General features: G+C 38.2%; 1 protein-coding gene across 1 annotated transcript in view; it reads left to right on the top strand.

Moving 5' to 3' along the window:
• LOC150094573 (integrin alpha-9-like) overlaps positions 1-22,099 on the top strand; it is a 670,422-nt gene that overhangs the window by 398,875 nt on the left and 249,448 nt on the right. Inside the window, exon 17 of the mRNA XM_090411817.1 lies at positions 5,931-6,068. Within this exon, the coding sequence (XP_090267943.1) occupies positions 5,931-6,068 (138 nt within the window). The remainder of the gene's footprint in view (positions 1-5,930; positions 6,069-22,099) is intronic.

Raw genomic sequence — 22,099 nt, 5'->3', positions numbered from 1 at the left:
CATCCCATTACTTTCCTGCCTACACATTCTCTCACCTCCTCTTGGAGCATCCACCTTTCTCACGCTGTGTATCCCTGTCCACCCTGAGCCTCGCCGTTTCCCTGCTCCTCTTGCACACCCATTCTCTCATTTTCTATACTCATACCACTCACTTCCACATTCATTTCCACTCCTTCAATCTCTCCTGTCTTACTCTCCTACTGTTCCACATCACTCCCCTCTCGATCTGATTCATTCTCTCTATTCACTTCTCTACCTTCCAGCAGCAGTCTCTCCAAGCGACTCACACCATAACCACTCAAATGCAGTCCATCGCTCCCATACAGCTCACTTCGTCCTTCAAACTCATTCCACACATTAACAAACTCTACTCCCATCTCCTGACACATTTCAGCCAGAATATCATTCATAATCCTTGCTCTCTGCCTCATTTCACATTATTCCTAGCCTCTTCTCTCCATGTGAATTTGTGCACATTTTTATGTTGGAACATGGTGTTAGTAATAACCAGTCCATGTCCTGAGCAGAAATCCAACAGATATTTGCCATTATTATTAGCTTTGCTCTTTTCTCCAAATTTTCCGAAAATATTTTTGTATGTCTCACAATCATTTCCTACTCTACTATTTAGATCCCCAACAAGGACCAACTTTTCCTTTTTCATTGTGTCAGTTACTTTTTCTAAAGCCTCAAAAAATTCCTCCACTTCTACCTTAGTAGAACCTTCTGTGGGACCATAGGCACAAATAAGTCTCATTGTCCAGTTCCCCATTCTCATATTTGCCCACATTACTCTACTTGAGACTGACTGCCATTCAAGAAGATTAGCCTCGTATTTTGTGTTGAATACTATGGCTACTCCTTCTTTTCCTTGATTGTTGTTGCCTGAATATAACATTTTGTATTTATTGCTCAGAAAGATCTCACCAGTTTTGGTCTTTTTTGTTTCAGTCACCCCTATTATGTTGATCTGGTACTTATCTAATTCCTCAGCTAGCTCCATTTCTTTGCCATTCAGGCTTCTTACGTTGATAGTACCGATCTTTAACTCTGGTGATGTTGAGTTGGGGTTTGTTTTCAGATTTGTTCCAGTAGCTGACTTTTCGCTGTTCGCCCTGGTTCCCTGGCGAAAACAACGGGGGCCTTGTTTAACCGGGCGACGCCCCAGCTGGCATGAAATTTTGTCATGTTGTACCATCATTTTTTATTTTGGTTTAACCAATAAGAATACAATTTGGTCGGCTAAATCCCAAATTGCCAGCCCATCCTCGTTCGTTCAGTATCAAAGTAGATACCCAACAGGGTGCACCACGAGAAGGTGAGGATTGTACATTAGGTCAGAAGCCCTGGTCGGTTCTCTGCATTCCTTTAAAGGCTATGTGGAGGTCTCCTCTCAGTTATACAGCTTTGACCCTTAAGCACCCCCTCTTTGATATTCCTGCATGCCTATTCATTTTCCAAGTCAAAACCATATGGTCACTCTCTCCAACTAGTGGGAGAGATGTCATCTCAGTTATTATCAACTCTTCTAATGCTATAACCAAATCCAAAACTCTTGAACCTCTTGTTCCCACTGACGCATGCTTCCTAAGATGTCTGTCCCTCAAGAATTCTAGAAATTCCATTCCCTTATTGCTACATGCATCTTCCTCTCTCCAATTTATACTACTGTAGTTAAAATATCCATAACAATCATTTGTCTTCCATTTGCCAAACTGAACTGTCTAAACATGTCTTGGTCCCCACCCTCTGTGCTCCTGGGTCTGTAGCAACACCCCACTAAATATCCTCTTGCCCACCTCTACCTCACACCATATGCTTTCAAAATCATTAGTGTCACTGCTTTCCAAAGCCTCTGCTCTTAGAGGACATAGGTCATCACTTATCATAAGCAGCACTCTGCCACCACACTTTCCCTTCCTATCATGTCGAAAAGTGCTATACTGTCTCTTTGGCATGCTGTTTGAAATGTAATATAGCTTGTGTCTATATATATATTATTATTATTATTACATAACACCTCCAGGGAGTCCAAACAACACAAAAGCACATAATGTTTTTAACATGATTATAGAGTAAATTCTACAAAACAGGAAATAATATTTTTGGTTTCATCCTTTATCCAAGTGTGTAAGCAATTGTGAAGAAAACACAAAGGCTTCTGGGTATGATGCGGAGGACACTGAAGTGTAGAAGTAGGGAGATTCTTGTTCCATTGTATAAGGCTTTGATTATGCCACACATGGACTATTGTGCCCAGATTTGGTCACCTGGTTTTCAGAAGGATGAAGAGATGTTGGAAAGGGTCCAAAGGCGACTGACTGTCAGAAACTACCTTAGTAGTTTCTGACCTCTGGAATGTCAAGTATGTGGAATGATTGAGAAGATGTAATTTGCTGAGTCTGGTGGACCCTATAAGTTGGTAAGGGGGTTGTTATAGGATCAATGCTGGAGAACTTCTACAGAAGATAGTGGGAGATCGGGGAAGAACCAGAGGTAGTGCCTTGAAACTGTATAAAGATGGTGTGAGTAGGGGAGTGAGAGGCAGGTTTTTTTCGTGTAGAGTTGTAAATAATTGGAATGCCTTGCCTGAGAGTGTGGTGTCTGCAATTAGTTTGAGTGTGTTTAAGACACGGTATGGTGAGATGTGTGTGTGATAAAAGGACTTCCCAGATGAGTCTTTGACTTCATGAGATCTTGGGATAATAATGACTCATCGAGGGAGGGTACCTACCTACAATCCCCTACAACTAGCTGAACCACTCTACCAACCACAAATACCCTCATCTACCGCCAACCACTGCCGCCACTACTAGTATTTTCACAGACAATCATGAATATCCATGTCTTGCGGGATTCAAACCTGCAGACTTCTGGCTGGAGTGCAGATACACCAACCACTCAGCCAACCAGGCCAGCATTATATGTGTGTATACTCCAGATGATGACCTTAATTGGGAAATTAAAGTAATTCTGACATGGTTGTAGTCTCTATAATTTGTCAAAAATGTATCCTGATCACCGTGCAACATTAAAGGAAAGGACAATCGCGTTATTCTCGGCAAGAAATTGTAACTCTGTTAATCACAAAAAAGTGATGACATTGATAATAATAATTTATTATTAGTAGCTGCCAAAGTCATGCACATATGTTTTTAACATGATCATAGAGTAAATTCTACTAAACAGGAAATTATATTGTTGGTTTCATCCTTTATCCAAGTGTGTAAGCAAACAAAGTTTGTATGTGAAGTCACTTCACGACTGAGCTTGTATATAGACGCTAATGGCTTCACATCAATTACCTTAGTATCCCATAATGCAATGTACATATCCTTATGGACATTTATAATACTATGCATTAAGGGAATGGTCACTACCCAGACCATTTTCAACCTTTATTGAGGTCTCATCACTGAGAGCCAGAAGCAAGACCCAGAATTAATACCAAGGATGAAGTAATGCAGAAGTCATATTTCCATATATAAGTTGCCAAAAGGTGTCACACCTTATTACTAAAATACTCTGGATTAGATAAATGTTGAAAGCTTTATCACTTGGTTATACTATAAATTAAAGATGCCAAGAAATTATATTCTTGGTTTCATCCTTAATCCAAGTTTAAGCAGTACTTCAACCTTGGTATCACTTCTGGGTTTGGCTCCCACTGATGAGACCTGAATAAAGGTTAAAACCGATCTGGGTAGTGACCCTTCCCATAAACTAAATAATGACTCATACATAAGAATGTGTATGAGTCATTAGCCTCTTTATACAGTCGTTAAGTGATTTCACACAAACTTTGTTTGCTTACACTAGGATAAAGGATGAAACCAAGAATATAATTGCTTGGCATCTTTAATTTAGAACAGGGGTCGGCGGCCCAATTGTGCATTTTTGGTGGCCAATAAAAGGTTTACCATACTTGCATGGCATGTGGCACGTATGTTGAATTATTTAAATAATATTTTATAATATGAATAATAAATTAAAAATAATTTTTATGCCTATACTTCGTGATATCGCTGTGCATCTAGGCGCTAGTCAACCATGTGTGTCATCAAACGTGTGGACAGACTTATGTGTTCGTCGAACATGTTGTTTATTATTTTAACGGTATAATAGAACACAGAAACTAAGTAAATAATTAATTTATTAACTTGATGCTGATATTTTGCTGGTGTTATAACCAGCATCTTCAGAGCACAAAAACACTGTCACAATACGCGAGACTAAAACAACATGGTGTACTTAAACAAAATTGTAGCAGAAACACAAAGACTAGAGTCCTGATTTTGGTGCCCTCTATCTGAAAAAAAAAAAAAAAAAAAAAAAAACTATCATATATTACTAGAGTTCTAGAAAAGTGCTAGTTTTTTCTTAATATGACTGTCTTCCAGATCTTCGGCAAGTTTATACAGCCATATTTGTTGAGATTTGGAGTGTGTTTTAGGGCTTCTGTCGCCTCTAAGAACAATCTCTCTGATTCATGTGAGTCATCATTAAATAGGATAACAAAAGCGACTTCATTCGACGACAACAGAGATTTTGGCACACTTTTGCAGTCGCCAACTATGTCTGTTGAAGAAACATATGATGGAGGAAAATCTACATCATTAAACATGTTGCAAATCTGCATCTACAGTTGGATGGCAAACATAAAAGAAAACTTTTGTTGGTATTATTGAAGATTTACGAACGGAATTTTCAACAAGATTTGTGGATTGTCATAAAAATAGCATAGAAATGCGATTATTTTTGAACCCTTTTAATGTCAACATTGATGAGATACCAAACGAACTACAGATGTGAGTTTTGGAATTACAACACAATGAAAGATTAAGAAACTCATTTTCGTTAGAAATTATCCAAAACTTTTATCAATGCTTACCAAAAAATTTGAAGGATTAATCAGTTTAGCAAAGAAGATGATTGTCTCATTTGGAAGCACAATACATTGGCAAACAAGCATTTTCTGACATGAGTTTTAAAAAAAAAAAAATTTGCTTCTTGACTGACTGAACATTTGCATTCTTCGATTCAAATTTGCACCTCAAGTTATAAAGTGAAATCAGATAATTTGACTAAGGGAAAACAATCACATTAAGCAGGGAGATGCACATATTGTGATGCATAAACTAAATAACTTTGTTTTTACGTGATAATGATTTTTCATTGAGTTTCATTTTTATGCTTGTTTCATATCTGGTACTCTAAATATTTGTGTTTTTTAAGGTAGGTATTATTTCCATGTTACGCCTCTAAACAAAAATAGGCTAAATAACCATAAAAATAATAAACTGTGTTTTGTTAAGATTGATATAATAAAAATTGATAACTAAAGTATTTTTATTATTAAAAATAAATTTCAGATTATTAAAAATAAAAGCTGAATGTTGCCCGGGAGTCAGAAAAGGTTGCTGATCCTTGATTTAAAGTATAACCAAGTGAAAAAACTTTCAACAAGTAAATAAAGATTTGCATCTGAAGTATCTTTATTAGGCTACGTTTATATGGGAGCTGTTAATTTCACATCAAATTGCCTAAGCATCTCATCAGACTGCACACTCCCTTTTGAATGTGTATATTGCCCTGTATGATGGGAAGGATCACTACTCAATTTTGGCCTTTACTGAGGTCTCATCAGTGGGAGTCATAATGTTGGAAATACTGGGAACTAAATCAATACAGAAGCTATATTTTTCATATGCACATTTCCTTTTGTTTATATTTGGAAGAAGAATTAGAAGATAATTTCTTGTCAAGTATAATTTCCACCTGTGCACATACATGCGAGTGTATGTGGATATGTTACAGGGGACAGAATTTATACAATTTATAAATTTTAATATCACAGTCTATAAAACTGTTTTATTTTTTATCTGCTGAATATCCACTATAATATTTTTTTCTCTTTTTGTGTTATCTAGAAAAATGTAAGAGACATAATTACTCCCTTACATTTTCGTTTATCATCAAACTTATCAAATCCTGTGACTAATAATTCAAGATTCCTTTCAAATTCACCTGTCCTTGACAGAAAGATGCCTAATTTTATTACAAGTGAGGTGAGTATTGATTTTATAGAATTATTTGCAATTTAAAGAAATTTATAATTCTCGTGGAAAGGCTTAGATGTTGGTTATACATTCTTACTAAATAGCTTAAGGAAATTGCAACATACAATAGAATATACATTAAAATAAATTTTAATACACTTCCAATATTTCGGCAACATCACGTTGCCATTATCACAGGAACTTAAATACAAAACACGTGCATGCAAGCACAACACACACACAGTAAATGAGTAACAAAGCAGGAAGCTATTCTTTCTTCTAAAAGGCCTGATGTTGCACCCTAGTGGGCAATGTTGGTATTCTTGGCTGATTGGGCTGAAGGTCTTCTGATGTAGGTTTCCCAAATTTGGGGCAGTCTCATGCATTAGACTGGATGTAGCTTGTGTTCTGACCAAAGCAAAACCACCAAAAACCAACATGCCCAATAAGGAAATTAAATCTGTGCAAGAATTAAAGAAAAACAAAGAAATAATAATCACCAAAGCAGATAAAGGGAATGCCACAGTATTGCTTAACCAAAAGGATTACAGAGGTAAGCTGAATGCTCTATTGTTAGATCCGGCTACTTACCTCCCTATCGAGTACAATCCCACCAACTCACAAATTAGAAAACTCCACAGGCTCCTTAAGAAGGTCACTTCTTGGCATGTGAAAGTCACTAACAAATTAAAACGGTTAACTCCATACCCCCCGTATATATGGACTCCCAAAAAATGCATAAAGAAAATGTGCCATTACGTCCCATAGTGGATGGCATTGATTCCCCCACATACAAACTAGCTCAACATTTGGCCAAAGCCCTCGCACACTATACTGGCAACACACCTTCACACATAAAAAAAACTCAGCCCACTTGAAAGCCAGCATAGAAAACCTTACACTCAAACACACTGACACAATGGTCAGTTTTGATGTCTCCTCCCTATTCACAAATGTCCCACTCAAAGAATCCTTAGAGCTAATCCAAGCTAAATTTCCTCCCGATATCACAGCCCTATTTCAGTTCACAATGAACTCAGGCTATTTTGTTTGCCAAAGAAAATTCTACAAACAAATAGAAGGGACAGCCATGGGTTCTCCACTCTCCCCACCCTTGGCTAACTTTTATATGGAGACTTTTGAAGAGAAAGCCTTAAACTCTACCCTACAAAAACCAACCATATGGCTTCGCTATGCTGATGATGTGTTCGCTATTTGGCCATATGGCTCTGATGCACTCCTCTCTTTCCTAACACACTTAAACAACCAACACCCCAGAATCAAGTTCACCCTGGAAGAGGAAAAAAAACAACTGCCTTCCTTTCCTAGACACACTAGTTACCTGCCAGCCTGATGGAACCTTGGTTTTCTCAGTTTATAGAAAACCCACTCATACAGGCAGATACATTCACCAACAATCCTTCCCCCCCCCCTCACAACAATATGGAGCCATTAAGACTCTACACCATAATAAATTTAGTTTAATCCTTTATCCAAGTGTGAGCAAACAAAGTTTGCACCTGAAAGTATCTTCAGGACTGGGGTAATGTGGTACAACACAGGGGCAACTCGTTGCAAAGGTGGAGCAAGAAAACATCACTTCTATCTCAGTATCTCCCATAATGCAAAACACATCTCCTTCCGGATATGTATAATGTTATGTATTAAGGGAAGGGTCACTACTCAGACTAGTTTCGACCTTTATCGAGGTCTCTTCAGTGGGAGCCAGGTCCAAGTGGAGATACGAGGCAGAAGCATTAGCAAGGTCATCTCTATCTATAGGAGTTGCCAAAGAGATGACCTTGCTAATGCACTTGCACTATTCCCTATATCTGTCGGAAAAAATTACTTAAAAATCCTAAAAAAAAACATTACTTCTTGTTATAGACCTTATAAAAAAATAGGCATCCCTTATCCGCTCCACTAAAGACCAACCTCCCCCCAGACCTACTTGGTGTATACCAAGTCCCTTGCAGCTGTAAGCTGTCCTCCTTGGGCTAAACAGGCAGGACAGCTGATATCAGAACACAAGGACTACATCCGGTTTCACCAATACAGCCACTCCGGTCTTGCAGACCATGCGCTGGATTCCCACCATAGAATACGATGGAAGAAAGCCACGATAATACACCGTAGTAAATTCAAATATGAAAGGCTATTTATGGAATCAGCCTCAGCCCTAAGAAACAATCCAAACCTCAAATTTGTTGCATGAGACTGCCCCAAATTTGGGAAACCTACATCAGAAGACCTTCCACCCAATCGGTCAAGAATACCAACATTGCCTGCTAGGGGGCAACATCAGGAGAAAGAATAGCTTCTTGCTTCGTCCCTCATTTACTGTGTGTTGTGCTTGTATGCGTCTTGTATTTAAGTTCCTGTGATAATGGCAACGTGACGTTGCCGAAATATTGGAAGTGTATTAAAATTTGATTCTCATTAAAATTTATTTTAATGTATATTCTATTGTAAGTTGTAATTTCCTTAAGCTATTTAGTAAGGAAATTTATAGTTATTGGAATAAATTGTCAAAAAAGAAAAAAATTATCTGATTAACTAAATAAATAAAATAGTAACAAGAAAACTTTAATATTTGACCATCTGGATGCACACTTTTTAAAATAAATTCATGTTTTCAACTAGAAACAAGAAATGATTTTGTTATTTTATTGAGGAAATAAACGAAATAAGTCAGTTTTCCAAAAAAGCAACAAAAAAATTATTACAACACTACTGTATGTGAATAAGGTGTAACTCCACTGCTAATTGGTATTAATAATCATTTGGAGGCAGTAAAGTGAGTGATAGTTTCATTCAGGTGTGTATGTGTGTGGAACTGTAAGTTGATTCACTGAACATTGGAATTGGTTAGGATTCAATAAGATAGGTGTGAAATTTAATTCTGATTGTCTAATTTAAGCAAAATTAGACAATCAGTGGGATAAGAAATTGTCATGGAGGGGATTAGAAGATAGTAAATAATGATCAGACACACCGGAGCATAAAATACAAGCTAGAAAGGTGAAAAATTATGGTGAATAAAAAACAGTATGAGAAGAGATTAGCTAGTTAGATAAAGGAAATAAAAGCAATGTTTTCACTATATATGGCAAATAAAAATAAGGTTGATTACAGAATATTGAAACTGATTGACTGGCCATCATAAATCAATCAATACAAAATTAATAACGGAAAAAACTCGCGTACAAAAATTATAAAGGGGAAAATTATACTATTAAATAATCTTTGTACGTGAGTTTTTTCCATTATTAATTTTGTATTGATATGTCTACTCACGGTATTCCTCTTTTAAAACTTATCATAAATCAATTTTGAAAAAAATTAGAAGAATAAACAGATGGCAATTTTAAAAATTGAAGCTATTAGAAAAGCTTTTGCCATTATTAATATTAAATATGTAACTAGAGCTATTATAAAATTTTATTGTAATTTAAACAGGCTAGTAGATGAAAGATTGAGTAAACACAGTGCTTGAGATAAATACAGGATGTAAAAAAAAAAAAAACCAAGGACAACAAATGTTCCAGCCTGAGGATAAACATCACACATGTTCCCTTAGGCTGCCTCTCCTTCACTGTCTACTGCAAACCTACATATACAGGCCAGTACATACATAAAAATTCATACTACCATCCAACACAAAAACTAGGAGTAATCAGCACCTTCAAACAAGCCCTAACAATTTTTTCCAATGAATAAGCTCTGAATCAAGAATTTGAAATCATTAACCAAACATTTGTAAAAAAAAAAAAGTTCACGAGATCATCCAAATGCCATTAAAAGCAAAAAAAGATTACAAGAATGACATAGCCATATCCTACATTAGGGACATTTCAGAAAAATAGATAGAACACTATTTAAATACAACATCAAGACAACCTTCAAACCCTGGCAAAGTTAAGAAATTTACTTAGCCCTTCCAAAGATCTCCTTTCATACCTTGTCCACCCAGGGGTTTACAAAATTCAGTGTACCTGTAACTTGCCTTATATAGGTGAAACAGGATGCACCATCCCAATCAGAAAAGAAGAACACAAACACCACATTGGATACCTCCACTATGGTAAAACAGGCCTATCAGACCACACATTTCAAACATGCCACAGAATTGACTGGAAAGGCACTAAGTTCCTACACTGTACCAAAATCTAGTTTGAAAGAAAATTCAAAGAAGCTTATGAAATGCTGAAACATCATCCAAGTCTGAACAAAAATGGTGGATTAATTATTCCAAGAATGTGGAAGACCCATCTTCAACTCATATATAGCAACCAGGACAACCCCAGACAGAAGAAAATCTCAATACAAAAGACTGTAGAAATTGTTTAATGCAGTTCTATTTTTTTTTCCTACCAGAGATCAGGCTAGGATAAATGATTAACAAACATTTAGATTAATTTTACTTTTGTTATTTTCCTGATGATGACTGCAATACAGAGGTCAAAACATCAGTTGTTACTTGCGTAATGTTAAGTAATTATTCTAACTTGTGTGTTATGTCTCCATAAATTTTTCACTATGAATTTACTATAAACAAGTGATGCACAATAGATACAAATCAGTGTATTAAATCATTCACCTTTCCATCTAAAGGAAATTGACAAAATTATATTCCCTGCAGAATTTTAATTATTAAAAATTAACATCTACTGTCCTCTAAACCTAACTTTTAAATTCTTATTGAATTCAGAGAATAATTATATGGCTTTTCGAGAATTTACATGATAAGAACTCGAAACATCCTCTTACATTCTGATTCACAACGAACTCCATTTTATGAGGGATGCCATTAAGCACTATGCAAGGAATTTCATATAGCATTACTATATGGTAATTTACATTGCAGCATTTATTTCATCAATGTCCTCTTTATCCACCTTTATTTATTTCTTTGTTTTTTTCACGTTAAATCATTCAGTTTATTTTATCTATCAAATTCTTTAGCTTGCAGAAAAAGAAACAGAAGAACTCGCTTGATTATTATCTGTTTCACGATTTGATTTGGATTCGATGACATATCACTACCTGTCTTAAGAGAATGTTCAATGAAATCGACCTGCCTGTTTAATAAGATTCTTAAAATCTTATTAAACAGGCTAGGAGAGAGTGGGAAAAAAGGTAAAATTGTTCCACTGCATCAAGATGGTGATAAGGCTGTGGCTACAAATTATTGACCAATCTGTATATCTGGAGTTGTGAAAGTACTGGAGAGATTGGTGAAAACTAGAATAAAGAATTGGATTGATAACAGCAGTATTCTCTGGTTGTTAGCATGGATTTGTTAAAGGAAGATCATGTTTCATGAACTTAGGAACTATAACAAGGTAGCCAATGTTTTGGACAAGGAAGATGCTTATACATCAGTACACTAAGATTTTGTTATTATTATTATTTGGTAACTTCCATGGAGCCCACTCATGGAAGTTACCAAATATCATATCATCGTTGTGGAGGTCCACTCATCCAGCAACATGTTTGTCATAATTAGCTTGGAAGTTATTTAAACTACCTGCACTCACAACATACTCAGGCACTGCCTTCCACTCACAACTCTCCATGTAAAGAATCTACTCCTCACACCCTTCTTCACCAGAATTTGATACAACTTCCAGGGATAACCTCTCATTCTTCCCATCTTAACATCCACTATTTTTATAATTTCTTCTGTATTAATCTGATAGAATTACTTAACTAACTTCAAGGTCTCTATCATGTCTGCTCTTTATCTCCTATCCACCTCTGTAATCTACGTTCTCTCAAATGATCTTCATAACCAACACTCACGAGTCCTGATATCACTTTGGTTATGTCTTTGGACCCTCTCTAGTGTTTCCACATCACAATGAAAACTAGGTGACGAAATCTGAGACAACAGTCCACATGCAGTCTAACCAATGCCTTATATCTGTGCGTAGAGGCTTAAGTGCTGTGAGGACATCATATTGGAGGCTTAATGGATTGTATGCAGCACTTAGAAAGGATTAAAACAGAATTTAATGCTTCCTATATATTTTGTCACAGTAAATGAGACATCTTCAGGGATTACAAAAAACTAATGTAACATAAAAACAAATAACACACAATACTAAGCCCAACCACGTGGGTGACACTAAAGCCCTATCTAGGTGGAGCGCCCTCTAAGGGTGGTTGTAGGTGGCCTGGAATGTTAAGTGGGACCTCTGGTGATAAGCATTTCCCAAATCTTGGGAAGCTATAATGCAACCATATTTGTTATGATTCGGTTGATTTCTGAGAGCTGCTGATTCTAAGAATAGTCTCTCTTTTTTGAATTTGCTGTGGTGGAGCATGGTGGATTTTTTTCCCATGAGATCCTGTGGGTTGTATCCAAGACATGGTCAGCCAGGCCTGACTGACCATAGTCATATTTGCAGATGTATGACTTATGTTCCTCCAGGCGGATAATGACTGATCTGCCTGTCTGTCCAAAGTACACCAATTTACAGGAACAGGGTACTTCATAGACTCCAGGCACTGAGAGAGGAGGGAGCCGATCTTTTGTAGCGTGGATAAGGGTAGCAAGTTTGTGGTGGGGCTTAAATGCTGTGTGTAGGTTGTACTTTTTTAAAATCTTGGCTATTTTTTCGGATGTGTCACGGATGTAGGGTTATGGTGATGGCATTTCTAAACTCTTTCTGAAGAGAAGACTGAGGAAAGGGGGAGGATCTGATTATTTTTTTAATACTATGATCGCTGTAGCCATTCGAGAGGAAAGTGCTGTGTATATGGCCAAGCTCAGTTGTGAGGGAGGTTCCACTGGAACAAAGATTGTGGGCTCTCTTGGTAAGAGTTTTAATAATGCCATATTGTTGAGCAGGGTGGTGGTGGGAGAGTTTGTGAATGTATCTGCCTGTGTGCGTGGGTTTTCTATATACAGTGAAGGAAAGTGTACCGTTGGGAAGGCGTGTAACTGAGGTGCATAGGAAGGGTAAACAATTGTTCTTTTCCATCTACAAGCAGTTCTCTCTATCTGCTTGTAGATTTTGTTTTTCCAAGAAAAGTAACCAGAATTGATGGCAAAGGAAAAGAGATTTAAGATGTCAGAAGGAAAAACGTTTTTTAAGAGTGATAAGGTATCAATTAAGGGAATATTGGTAAACAATGAGGAGATGTCAGGGCTTACCAATATGTTCTGTGTTATTTAAGGTTAAATTTTCTATGAGGGCTTTAAAATGGGTAGAGTTTTTTATATAGGATGTGACAAGTCCAGTGAGGGGGGTCAGGAAGCTGGCCAGCTGTTTTGACAGCTTGTAGTGGGGAATTGGGTTTGTGGATTTTTGGTAAACTGTATATTTTTTTGGGAGTGGGACAGGAACGGAACAGTTAGAGTTTTTTTGTGATTTCTGGGGGCCAGGAATGCACTTTTTTAAGTAAGTTTTTTAATTTTTTTGACTTGTGTTTTTGTTGGGTCCTGTTCTAGCAGGGTGTAGGTAGAGCAATCTTGGAGGATAATCCCCATTTTCCGATTGTATTCCATGGTATTAAGAATGACTGTGGCATTACCCTTATCTGCTCTGGTGATGATGATACTTTTTTCTTTTCGTAATTTCATGAGAGCAGTACATTGGGCAGACGATAAATTTCTTTTTGGAGGCAGAGACTGGGCGAGGATGTTGGCAATGTCAAGTCTGATGTTATTTGCTATCTCCGGTGCTAAGCGACAGATACCGCGTTCGATATTGTACATCACATCAAGCACCGGCACTTCTTTAGGAGCGATTGCAAAATTGTGGCTGAGGTTTAGAGTACTGATGGCATCGTCGTTGAGCCTTTTGGATGATAAGTTCACTAACTACTGTCTGGAGCGGTTGAATTTGCAGTTGCGGTTTGGAAATTTAACCAGGTTGTTAAATTTCTTGATATGTTTATTTTTTATTTTTTGAAATTCTTTCTGTGCTCAAGCTTCCGAGATGCCAGAGAGAATAGACCAAAGTTCAGGATTAAGTACAGTGGAGAACTCTGATTGTAGGGAGCTAATGGCGGTGTTCATCACGGGGAGGGTGGCCCGAGTAGCGGCGATTTGTTCCCGCAGAAGTGACAAGCTGGTGCCGTGATATATGTGGAGGGCTTTTTTGGAATGAAAGTTGATATTTAGCTTGACACAGTTTGGTATTACTCTTATATCCCGACATCTTTTTTAAAAAGGCCAGCCTATTTAGTTGCCTAGATAGTTGTAGTTTGGACTTACCGTATTGTCTGGATTTGCGTGCTATATCTTCTCAATGAAGATATAGCACGTAAATGTGTGTAGAGGCTTAAGTGCTGTGAGGACTTCATATTGGAGGCTTAATGGATTGTATACAGCACTCAGAAAGGATTAAAACAGAATTTAATGCTTCCTATATATTTCGTCTCAGTAAATGAGACATCTTCAGGGATTACAAAAAACTAATGTAACATAAAAACAAATAACACACAATACTAAACCCAACCACGTGGGTGACACTAAAGTCCTATCTAGGTGGAGCACCCTCTATGGACGGTTGTAGGTGGCTCAGAATGTAAAGTGGGACCTCTGGTGATAAGCGTTTCCGAAATCTTGAGAAGCTTAATGCAACAATATTTGTTGGGATTCGGTTGATTTCTGAGAGCTGCTGCTGATTCTAAGAATAGTCTATCTTTTTTGAATATGCTGTGGTGGAGCATGGTGGTTTTTTTCCATGAAATACAATACAATATGCAACACGTGGTGTAATCCTGAACTTTCAGTCCACTGTCTACCATCACTCCAAGATCCTGAATCTCATCCACTTTCTGAAGTACAGCACCATGAATACAATACGTAGTCTTATATCTCTGTATCCCGAAGTGTAACACCTTGCATTTATTAATCTAACAGATAAGCTTAGATGTTTACGGTTATTCGTTATTCGTGACTTTAACGGTATTAACAACACCAACAATTTTATCAAAAAATGTTTTATTAACTGCTTATATTTCGCTGAATTTCAAATCAGCATCATCAGAGCACAACACAGCTTGTATATACGTGGAAGTGAGTAAGTGAATGAATACAATTGTAATGGACAAAAGATCTGAAGTCCTATTTTGATGCCCTCTAATGTTGTAACAAAACAAAAAAAAAAACGCAGCTATGTAGGAGTTGCTCTTTTTAGCCAACACTCACGGGAAGATACTTACATAAACAATCACATCATCATCCAGTCCAACAGTATGGAATTTCAAAAAACACTCGGAGCCATTTGTTCTAACGATACAGCTCTGTCCACAGAACTCAAATATCTGTGCCATACGTTCTTAGCCAACAGCTACAATTCCTACAAAATAGATAAAATACTACATAGCCCCATTACCCCCCCCCCCCCCCAATATACAGAAACACTACCATTTCTATTTGAAATTCCTATGTTAGAGGTATATCAGAAAAGATAGAAAAAGTACTGATGAAACATGGCCTTCACATCACATTCAAACCTCATGCTAAATTAGCAACTCTGATTCACTCGCCCAAGGATAAACTTCACTCTCTAGCACACCCTGAAGTGTATGAAGTTCTCTGTGACTTGGCCTACTGTGGGCAAACAGGAAGATCGGTTAACATCTGCCTGGAAGAACATAAAAAAATACATTCGCTACTATTACTATGGCAAGTCAGGACTGGCAGACCATGCTTTGGACACCCCTTCACACAGGGTTATATGAAAAAAAAAACGAATGTACTATTTAGAAGTTGTTACAGATCTGAAAGATTAATTTTTGAGTCAGCCATGGCTTGGAAGAATTCTCAGAACTTAACAAATATGGTTGTATTAATTTGCCAAAAATTTGGGAGACTTAAGAGCAACTCATACATAGCTGTAATGTTTTTTTTACATTAGAGGTGCCAAAATAGGCTTTAGATCTTTTGTCCATTACAATTGTATTGTTTCATTTACTCACTATCGCTCATTTACTCAGATGTGTTGTGCTCTGATGATGCTGATTTGAAATTCAGCGAAATATAAGCAGTTAATAAAATATCTTTTGATAAAATTGTTTGGTCTTGCATTTATTAATATTAAAACTGCAACCTCATTCATTTGTTTAAGCTGAAAGACTGTTCAGATATTCTTGTAAAGAATTAACATCACACAGTTGATAATTCTGCTCTTGATAATTCTACCTAACTTTGCATCATCAGCAAACATTTGAAGATCCCCAGTCAATCCACATGAAATATCATTAACAAGTAACTTAAACAGGAAGTGCCCAGTGGCGCATTCAGGATTTAATCTTGGAGGGGGGGGAGACGAGCACTCATGGTTTAATCTGGGGGGGGGGGCGAGTTGAGTAGACAATTTGAAAATACACACAACGCATTGCATACGACCTATGACTGAGCATCTGCAGTGATCGTCAATACATGATATCCGTGATTTCTGGCCCGGCTCGGGCAAAGTATCGCCCGAGCACTACTTCGTTCGCCTTGAGTTCACAATGGCCGTGATTCCCGAGAGCCAGAGAGTATTCCCCTTATGTGACCGCTAATTCATAAGTAGTACAGAAATAGAAGACACGACACAACATAAATAAAAAAAATAAAGAATTTTAATTAGGAAAAGATTTTTTTTGAAAATTTTCTAGTATTTTTTCCTTTTTCTTTTGGGGGGAGCCAGGGCCCCTGGCCCCCTCCCCTGGGTGTGCCAATGATACTATCTATTCCTATTCTCTGCAGCTTCTACACCAACTTATCATGTGGTAATCTATCAAATGCTTTTGCAAAGTCCAAGAATATCACTGTATATGATTCTCCCTTATACACCTTATCATAAAACATAAGCATATTGCAAAATCAGGACCTGCCCTTCATATATCCATGCTGACCATCACACAGAATATTCTGTCGTTGAACCCAATGATGTATTCTATTCTAACCAGTTTTTCCAACACTTTGATCACAACTGCAGATATATAGACTGTTCTATAATTGGAAACTTGTATTCTCAAACCATGCTTGTGGATATTATTATTTTGCCTTCTTTCAATTCTTTAGGAACCTCCCCACTGCAGGATTTTCATTAAATAACCAGGACAAGGACTTTTTGCTAACGAATTGGATAGACTGCCCCATAATAAACTGTTAAACTGAAATGGTTGGATTAATAACACTAGCGAGTTGTTCTGGGACTGGCTGTTACATAGGTATCTGAAAGTTGTATATGGGACTGTAGTATCCTGTTCGAGGAAAGTCACTAGTGGTATGCCACTGGAGTCTGTATTGGGGCCATTGTTGTTCAGTTTGTATATTAATAATATAGAGATGGGTTTAACTGGTAATATGAAGCTGTTTGCATATGATGCAAAATTGGGGAGAGCAGTGCGGAGTCAAGCAGATGTGTCCTTACAAGAGGACTTGAATGGATTGTATGAGTGGGCCTGTCAGTTCATTGTTGCAAAGTAAGTTTTCAAATTGGTAAACAATGATGGGATGTAAAACATACACTTTGAGGTATGTTTTACATCAGAGATGAGAGATCTGGAATTGGTGGTGGACAAGCACCTGAAATTCAGGGACCACACTGCACAAGTTGTGAAGTCATCACATCAGATAATGGCAATATTATTATTAACAGAGACCTCCAGGTAGTCAGAACTCATTGAGGGAAGCCATACTATTCACATTATGGCAATCCATTCCAATCACACACCACTGAGAGAAAAATCAAGCCCTTACCCCCCCCCCCCCCCCCCCTTCTTGACAACATTCATTCTATTCCAAAGATGCCCTGGTGTCCTTTCCCCACACTCCATAAAATGAAAAATTTTATTTACTGAAATTCTGCATAAATCTTTCAGAAGTTTCTAACTCTCAATCATGTCACCCCTCTTTCTGTTGTTTGCTAGTGCCTGCAACCTACAAATTCTTAATCTGTCTTCATAATCAGTAATCTACAATATTACTTTTAACACTCTCCTTTGCACTCTCTTCCACTGTATCAGAATCACCATAGAAACCAGGAGACTAGACTTGCACACAGTAATTCAAATGAGGTCTTGTAAAAAGGCAAAATGACTTCCTTATGTTAGCATGTCAAGGTTCATTTCAGAATTGCAATTATTCTCTGAATTGTATTTACAATTTTTGCTGTATAACCGTTCAACTTCTTGTCTACTAAAACTCCAAGATATCTAGCCTTGTCACTTTTTTCTAGCATAATCCCAACAGCATAATACAGCTTTAGTTCCTATCACCAGTCCTGTACCCTGAAGATGCCGACAGCTTAAGTTGGTGAAACTAGTTGGTATTAAAATAGTTTTTTCTCAGGTAACACAGAGGATTGCTGCAATTATGAGAAGGACACTGACCTGCAGAGATAAGAGGGTTATCATTCCGTTGTATAAGTCTCTGATCAGACCACACTTGGACTATTGTTCTCAGATTTGGTCCCCAGGATTTGAAGGGGATAAATTAACTATGGAAAGGATACAAAGACTGATGACAAAGATGGTTTCAGATGATGACAAAGATGAACAGTGGGAAGAAATGATGACAAGAGACCATCCCTGGAAGTCACGAAAGGAAACTGTGAGCAAGAGGGTAAGGAGTGGTTTCTTTGTGTGGAAGATGGTTGAGCCGTGGAATGCATTGCCTGATGGAGTGGTGGGAGCAAGAACGGTCAATGAGTTTAAAGAGTGGTATGATAGACTTTGTGTTTCTCAGGGGGGGACCTCCCCTCGATGAGTCTTGACAGACTTTATGTCTTAGGAAGGACCTCCCACGATGAGTCTTTTGACTCCATGGAGGCCTGAATAATAATAATATTTGATCAACATTTCCCAAATAGTCAATTTACATAGTATAATACAACATTGGATATCTAATCACACCCAAGTGCATGAACTTACATTTATTAACAATTGAACTGACAGCCATTTTAGCATCCTCAAAATTCTAGCCTATTTCAAGTATTGTATATCATTAGCAAACAGCTGCATGTTACATCTCAAATGGCAGATTCAGCTGCAGTTGCAAGTGGCATATCGCCAAGTCCTCTGCCATTTAAGAACTCTATTATAAGAAATATCATAAGGGACTTTGTGGCATGCAGTATACTTGAGGCATGTATGTTTCTCAGGAATTAGATATGTGGCTTGTTAGAGAGCGGAGAGAATATGTGTTCAAAATGCAGGCAGTGGGAGGAAATAAGTGTCGAATTATCAATATCCGACCTTGTTGCTCCAGGAATGGGGAATGAATGTAGGAAGACAAGTAGTGTGATAGGAGAGAATGAAAAAAATATATGTATGAATGAGAAAATAATAGTTGATAGTGTGGAAGGCGTGAGTGACTGTGAAAGTTTAGGAGATGGTTTTGTTTGGGAGAGTGAATTTAGATTAAGAGTGACTGACCTGCAGAGGGAGATAGATAAGCTGAAAGAGGAGGTGGAATGTCTTGTGAATGAGAGCAGAAGTATGAAAGATAAGATTAGGAGAATGGAAGAGATAAATGCAAGCCAAATCAGAGTGGGGGGGGAGAAATTTGGGAGTGTTAGAAGAGGAGAGAAAGGAAACAGAAGAGAGGGAATGAGTGAGAGGTATGTGGATGCTAGAAGAGGAGAGGATGGAAACAGTAGAAGAGAGGGAATGAGAGAGAGGTATGGGAATGCTAGCAGACGAGAGGATGGAAACAGTAGGAGAGAGGGAATGAGAGAGAGAGAGAGAGAGATGGAAATGCTAGAAGATGAGAGGATGGAAACAGTAGGAGAGACGGAATGAGAGAGGGATATGGAAGTGCTAGAAGTGGAGAAAATGGAAACAGTAGGAGAGAGGGAATGAGAGAGATGTACAGGAGTGCTAGAAGAGGGGTGAATGCAAACAGTAGGGGAGAGAGGTATGCGAATGCTAGAAGAGAGAATAGCAGTAGAAGAGAGGGAATGAGAGAGATTTCTATGGGAATGAAAGAAGAGGAGCGAATGGAAACAATAGGCGAGAGAGAATGGTAAGAGGTATAATGTATGGCGACTCAATGATCTGTGGTGTTCAAGATAGGATGCGTGAGGAGTGTTTGCCAGGATGAACAATAGAAAGGGTGGCTATGGCAATTAAGAGAGGTGAAAGGGTGGATGAGATGATTCTCATGGTTGGAACAAATGATTTGAGTGGTAAAGTAAGTCGAGCAGCGAGAGATATGAGATTTGTGCTTGAGGCTGTGTGGAAGAAGACAGAGAGAGGAAAAATAGTGTGCATGTTGCCTAGGTATGATAATGATGAACTGAGCAGAAGAGCGGTGATATTGAATGGCATAATAGCGAGAATGTGTGACAACAGAGGACTGGCATATGTGGATGCTTGGAGTGCATCTGAGGAAAGAGAAGAATTGTATGCAAGAGACCGCTTACATTTGAATGAGGAAGGACGTAGGCATCTGGAGAGATTGCTGTTCTGAACGAGTCAGTGTGTCCCAGTGAGGATGATAGCAGGGGTGGCATCTTGTGAGAATGGATGGAATGGATACTTGGGAGAAGGGAGACGATGTCAGGTAACACTGAGCCCCGTGGAGTCTAGAAGAGATAATGCTGGGTATAGAAACAATGGCATTTATATGCTTTATATAAATGCCAGGAGTATCCAGAATAAGGGAGAGGAATTGGTGGTGCAGATATCATCAGCCTGGCCAGAAATTATTGGGATCACTGAGACATGGTTGACAGAAGGGGATATAATAACAGGAATAGAAGTCGCTGGGTATAGCATTTTTCATCAGAATAGGAGGGGAAAGCATGGTGGTCGGGTACTGCTTATGATAAGTGATGATCTATGTCCTCTAAGAGTGGAGAATTTGGAAGGAGGAGAGACAAATGATTTTGAGAGCATATGGTGTTGAGGTAGAGGTAGGCAAGACAGGATATTTAGTGGGGTGTTGCTACAGACCCAGGAGCACAGAGGATGGGGACCAGGAGATGTTTAGACAGCTAAGTTTGGCAAGTGCAAGAAGAATGATTGTTATGGGAGATTTTAAGTTCAGTAGTATAAATTGGAGAGAGGAAGGTGCATGTAGCAATAGGGGAATGGAATTTCTAGAATTCTTGGGACAAATGTCTTAGGCAACATGTAACAGAGGGAACAAGAGGTTCAAGAGTTTTGGATTTGGTTATAGCATCAGAAGAGTTGATAATAACTGAGATGACATCTCTCCCACCAGTTGGAGAGAGTGACCATATGGTTTTGACTTGGAAAATGAATAGACATGCAGGAGTATCAAAGAGACGGGTACTTATGTGGAATTATAAAGCAGGTGATTATAATAGTCTTAGACGTCAACTTCGGGAAGTTTCATGGAGGGAGGAATTGGAAGGCCGGGAAATCATTAGTGCGTGGGAAATTGTGAAAGAATATTTCTTAGCAGCAATGGTAAGTTGTATACCACGAGTGAAGAAGAGGACACAATTTGGAGTAAAGTGGATGACAAACAATATTAAACAGGAATTGCATGCGAAAAAGAGGCTATGGAAGAGATATAAGGAGACAGGTGAAGAGAGGATGCATGAAGAATATAAGACACGGGCCAGAAGAGCGACTAGCGTGGTACGGAAAGCGAAATTGGAATATGAGAGGAGGTTGGCCCTAAGATCCGAAAAAAATCCTAGGGAATTTTTTAGCTATGTAGCCAGTAGGAGGAGAAATGACTGTGGAAGAATGATATTGTCGGATAAAAATGGGAATAGAGTGACTGATGCAGAGGACATGGTGGAATTGTTCAATGAACACTTCATTGGAGTATTTCATCCTAGAGGAGTTGGTTTTAAAGCTAGAGGGATAGGGCTGGTTCAAGATTTAGAGGTACAGGAGGAGAGTGTGTTTCAGATACTGAGTACTCTGGATGTCAGTAAAGCTTTGGGACTGGATGGTATTTCACCATGAGTTTTGAGAGAATGTGCTAGGGAACTGACAGTGCCTTTAACCTGGATTTTCAATGAAAGTCTGGCTTCAGCAAAGGTGCCCAGGGAATGGAAGGAAGGTAAGATAGTGATATTGCATAAGGGTGGTAACACCCTTATGGA

Source organism: Typopeltis vanoorti, chromosome 22 (assembly GCF_054136105.1).
Source record: "Typopeltis vanoorti isolate ZY-2024b chromosome 22, IOZ_Tvanoo_1.0, whole genome shotgun sequence".
Lineage (NCBI taxonomy): Eukaryota > Metazoa > Arthropoda > Arachnida > Uropygi > Thelyphonidae > Typopeltis > Typopeltis vanoorti.
Note: the sequence above shows the minus strand (reverse complement) of the source record. Positions and strands in the feature narration are given on the sequence as shown.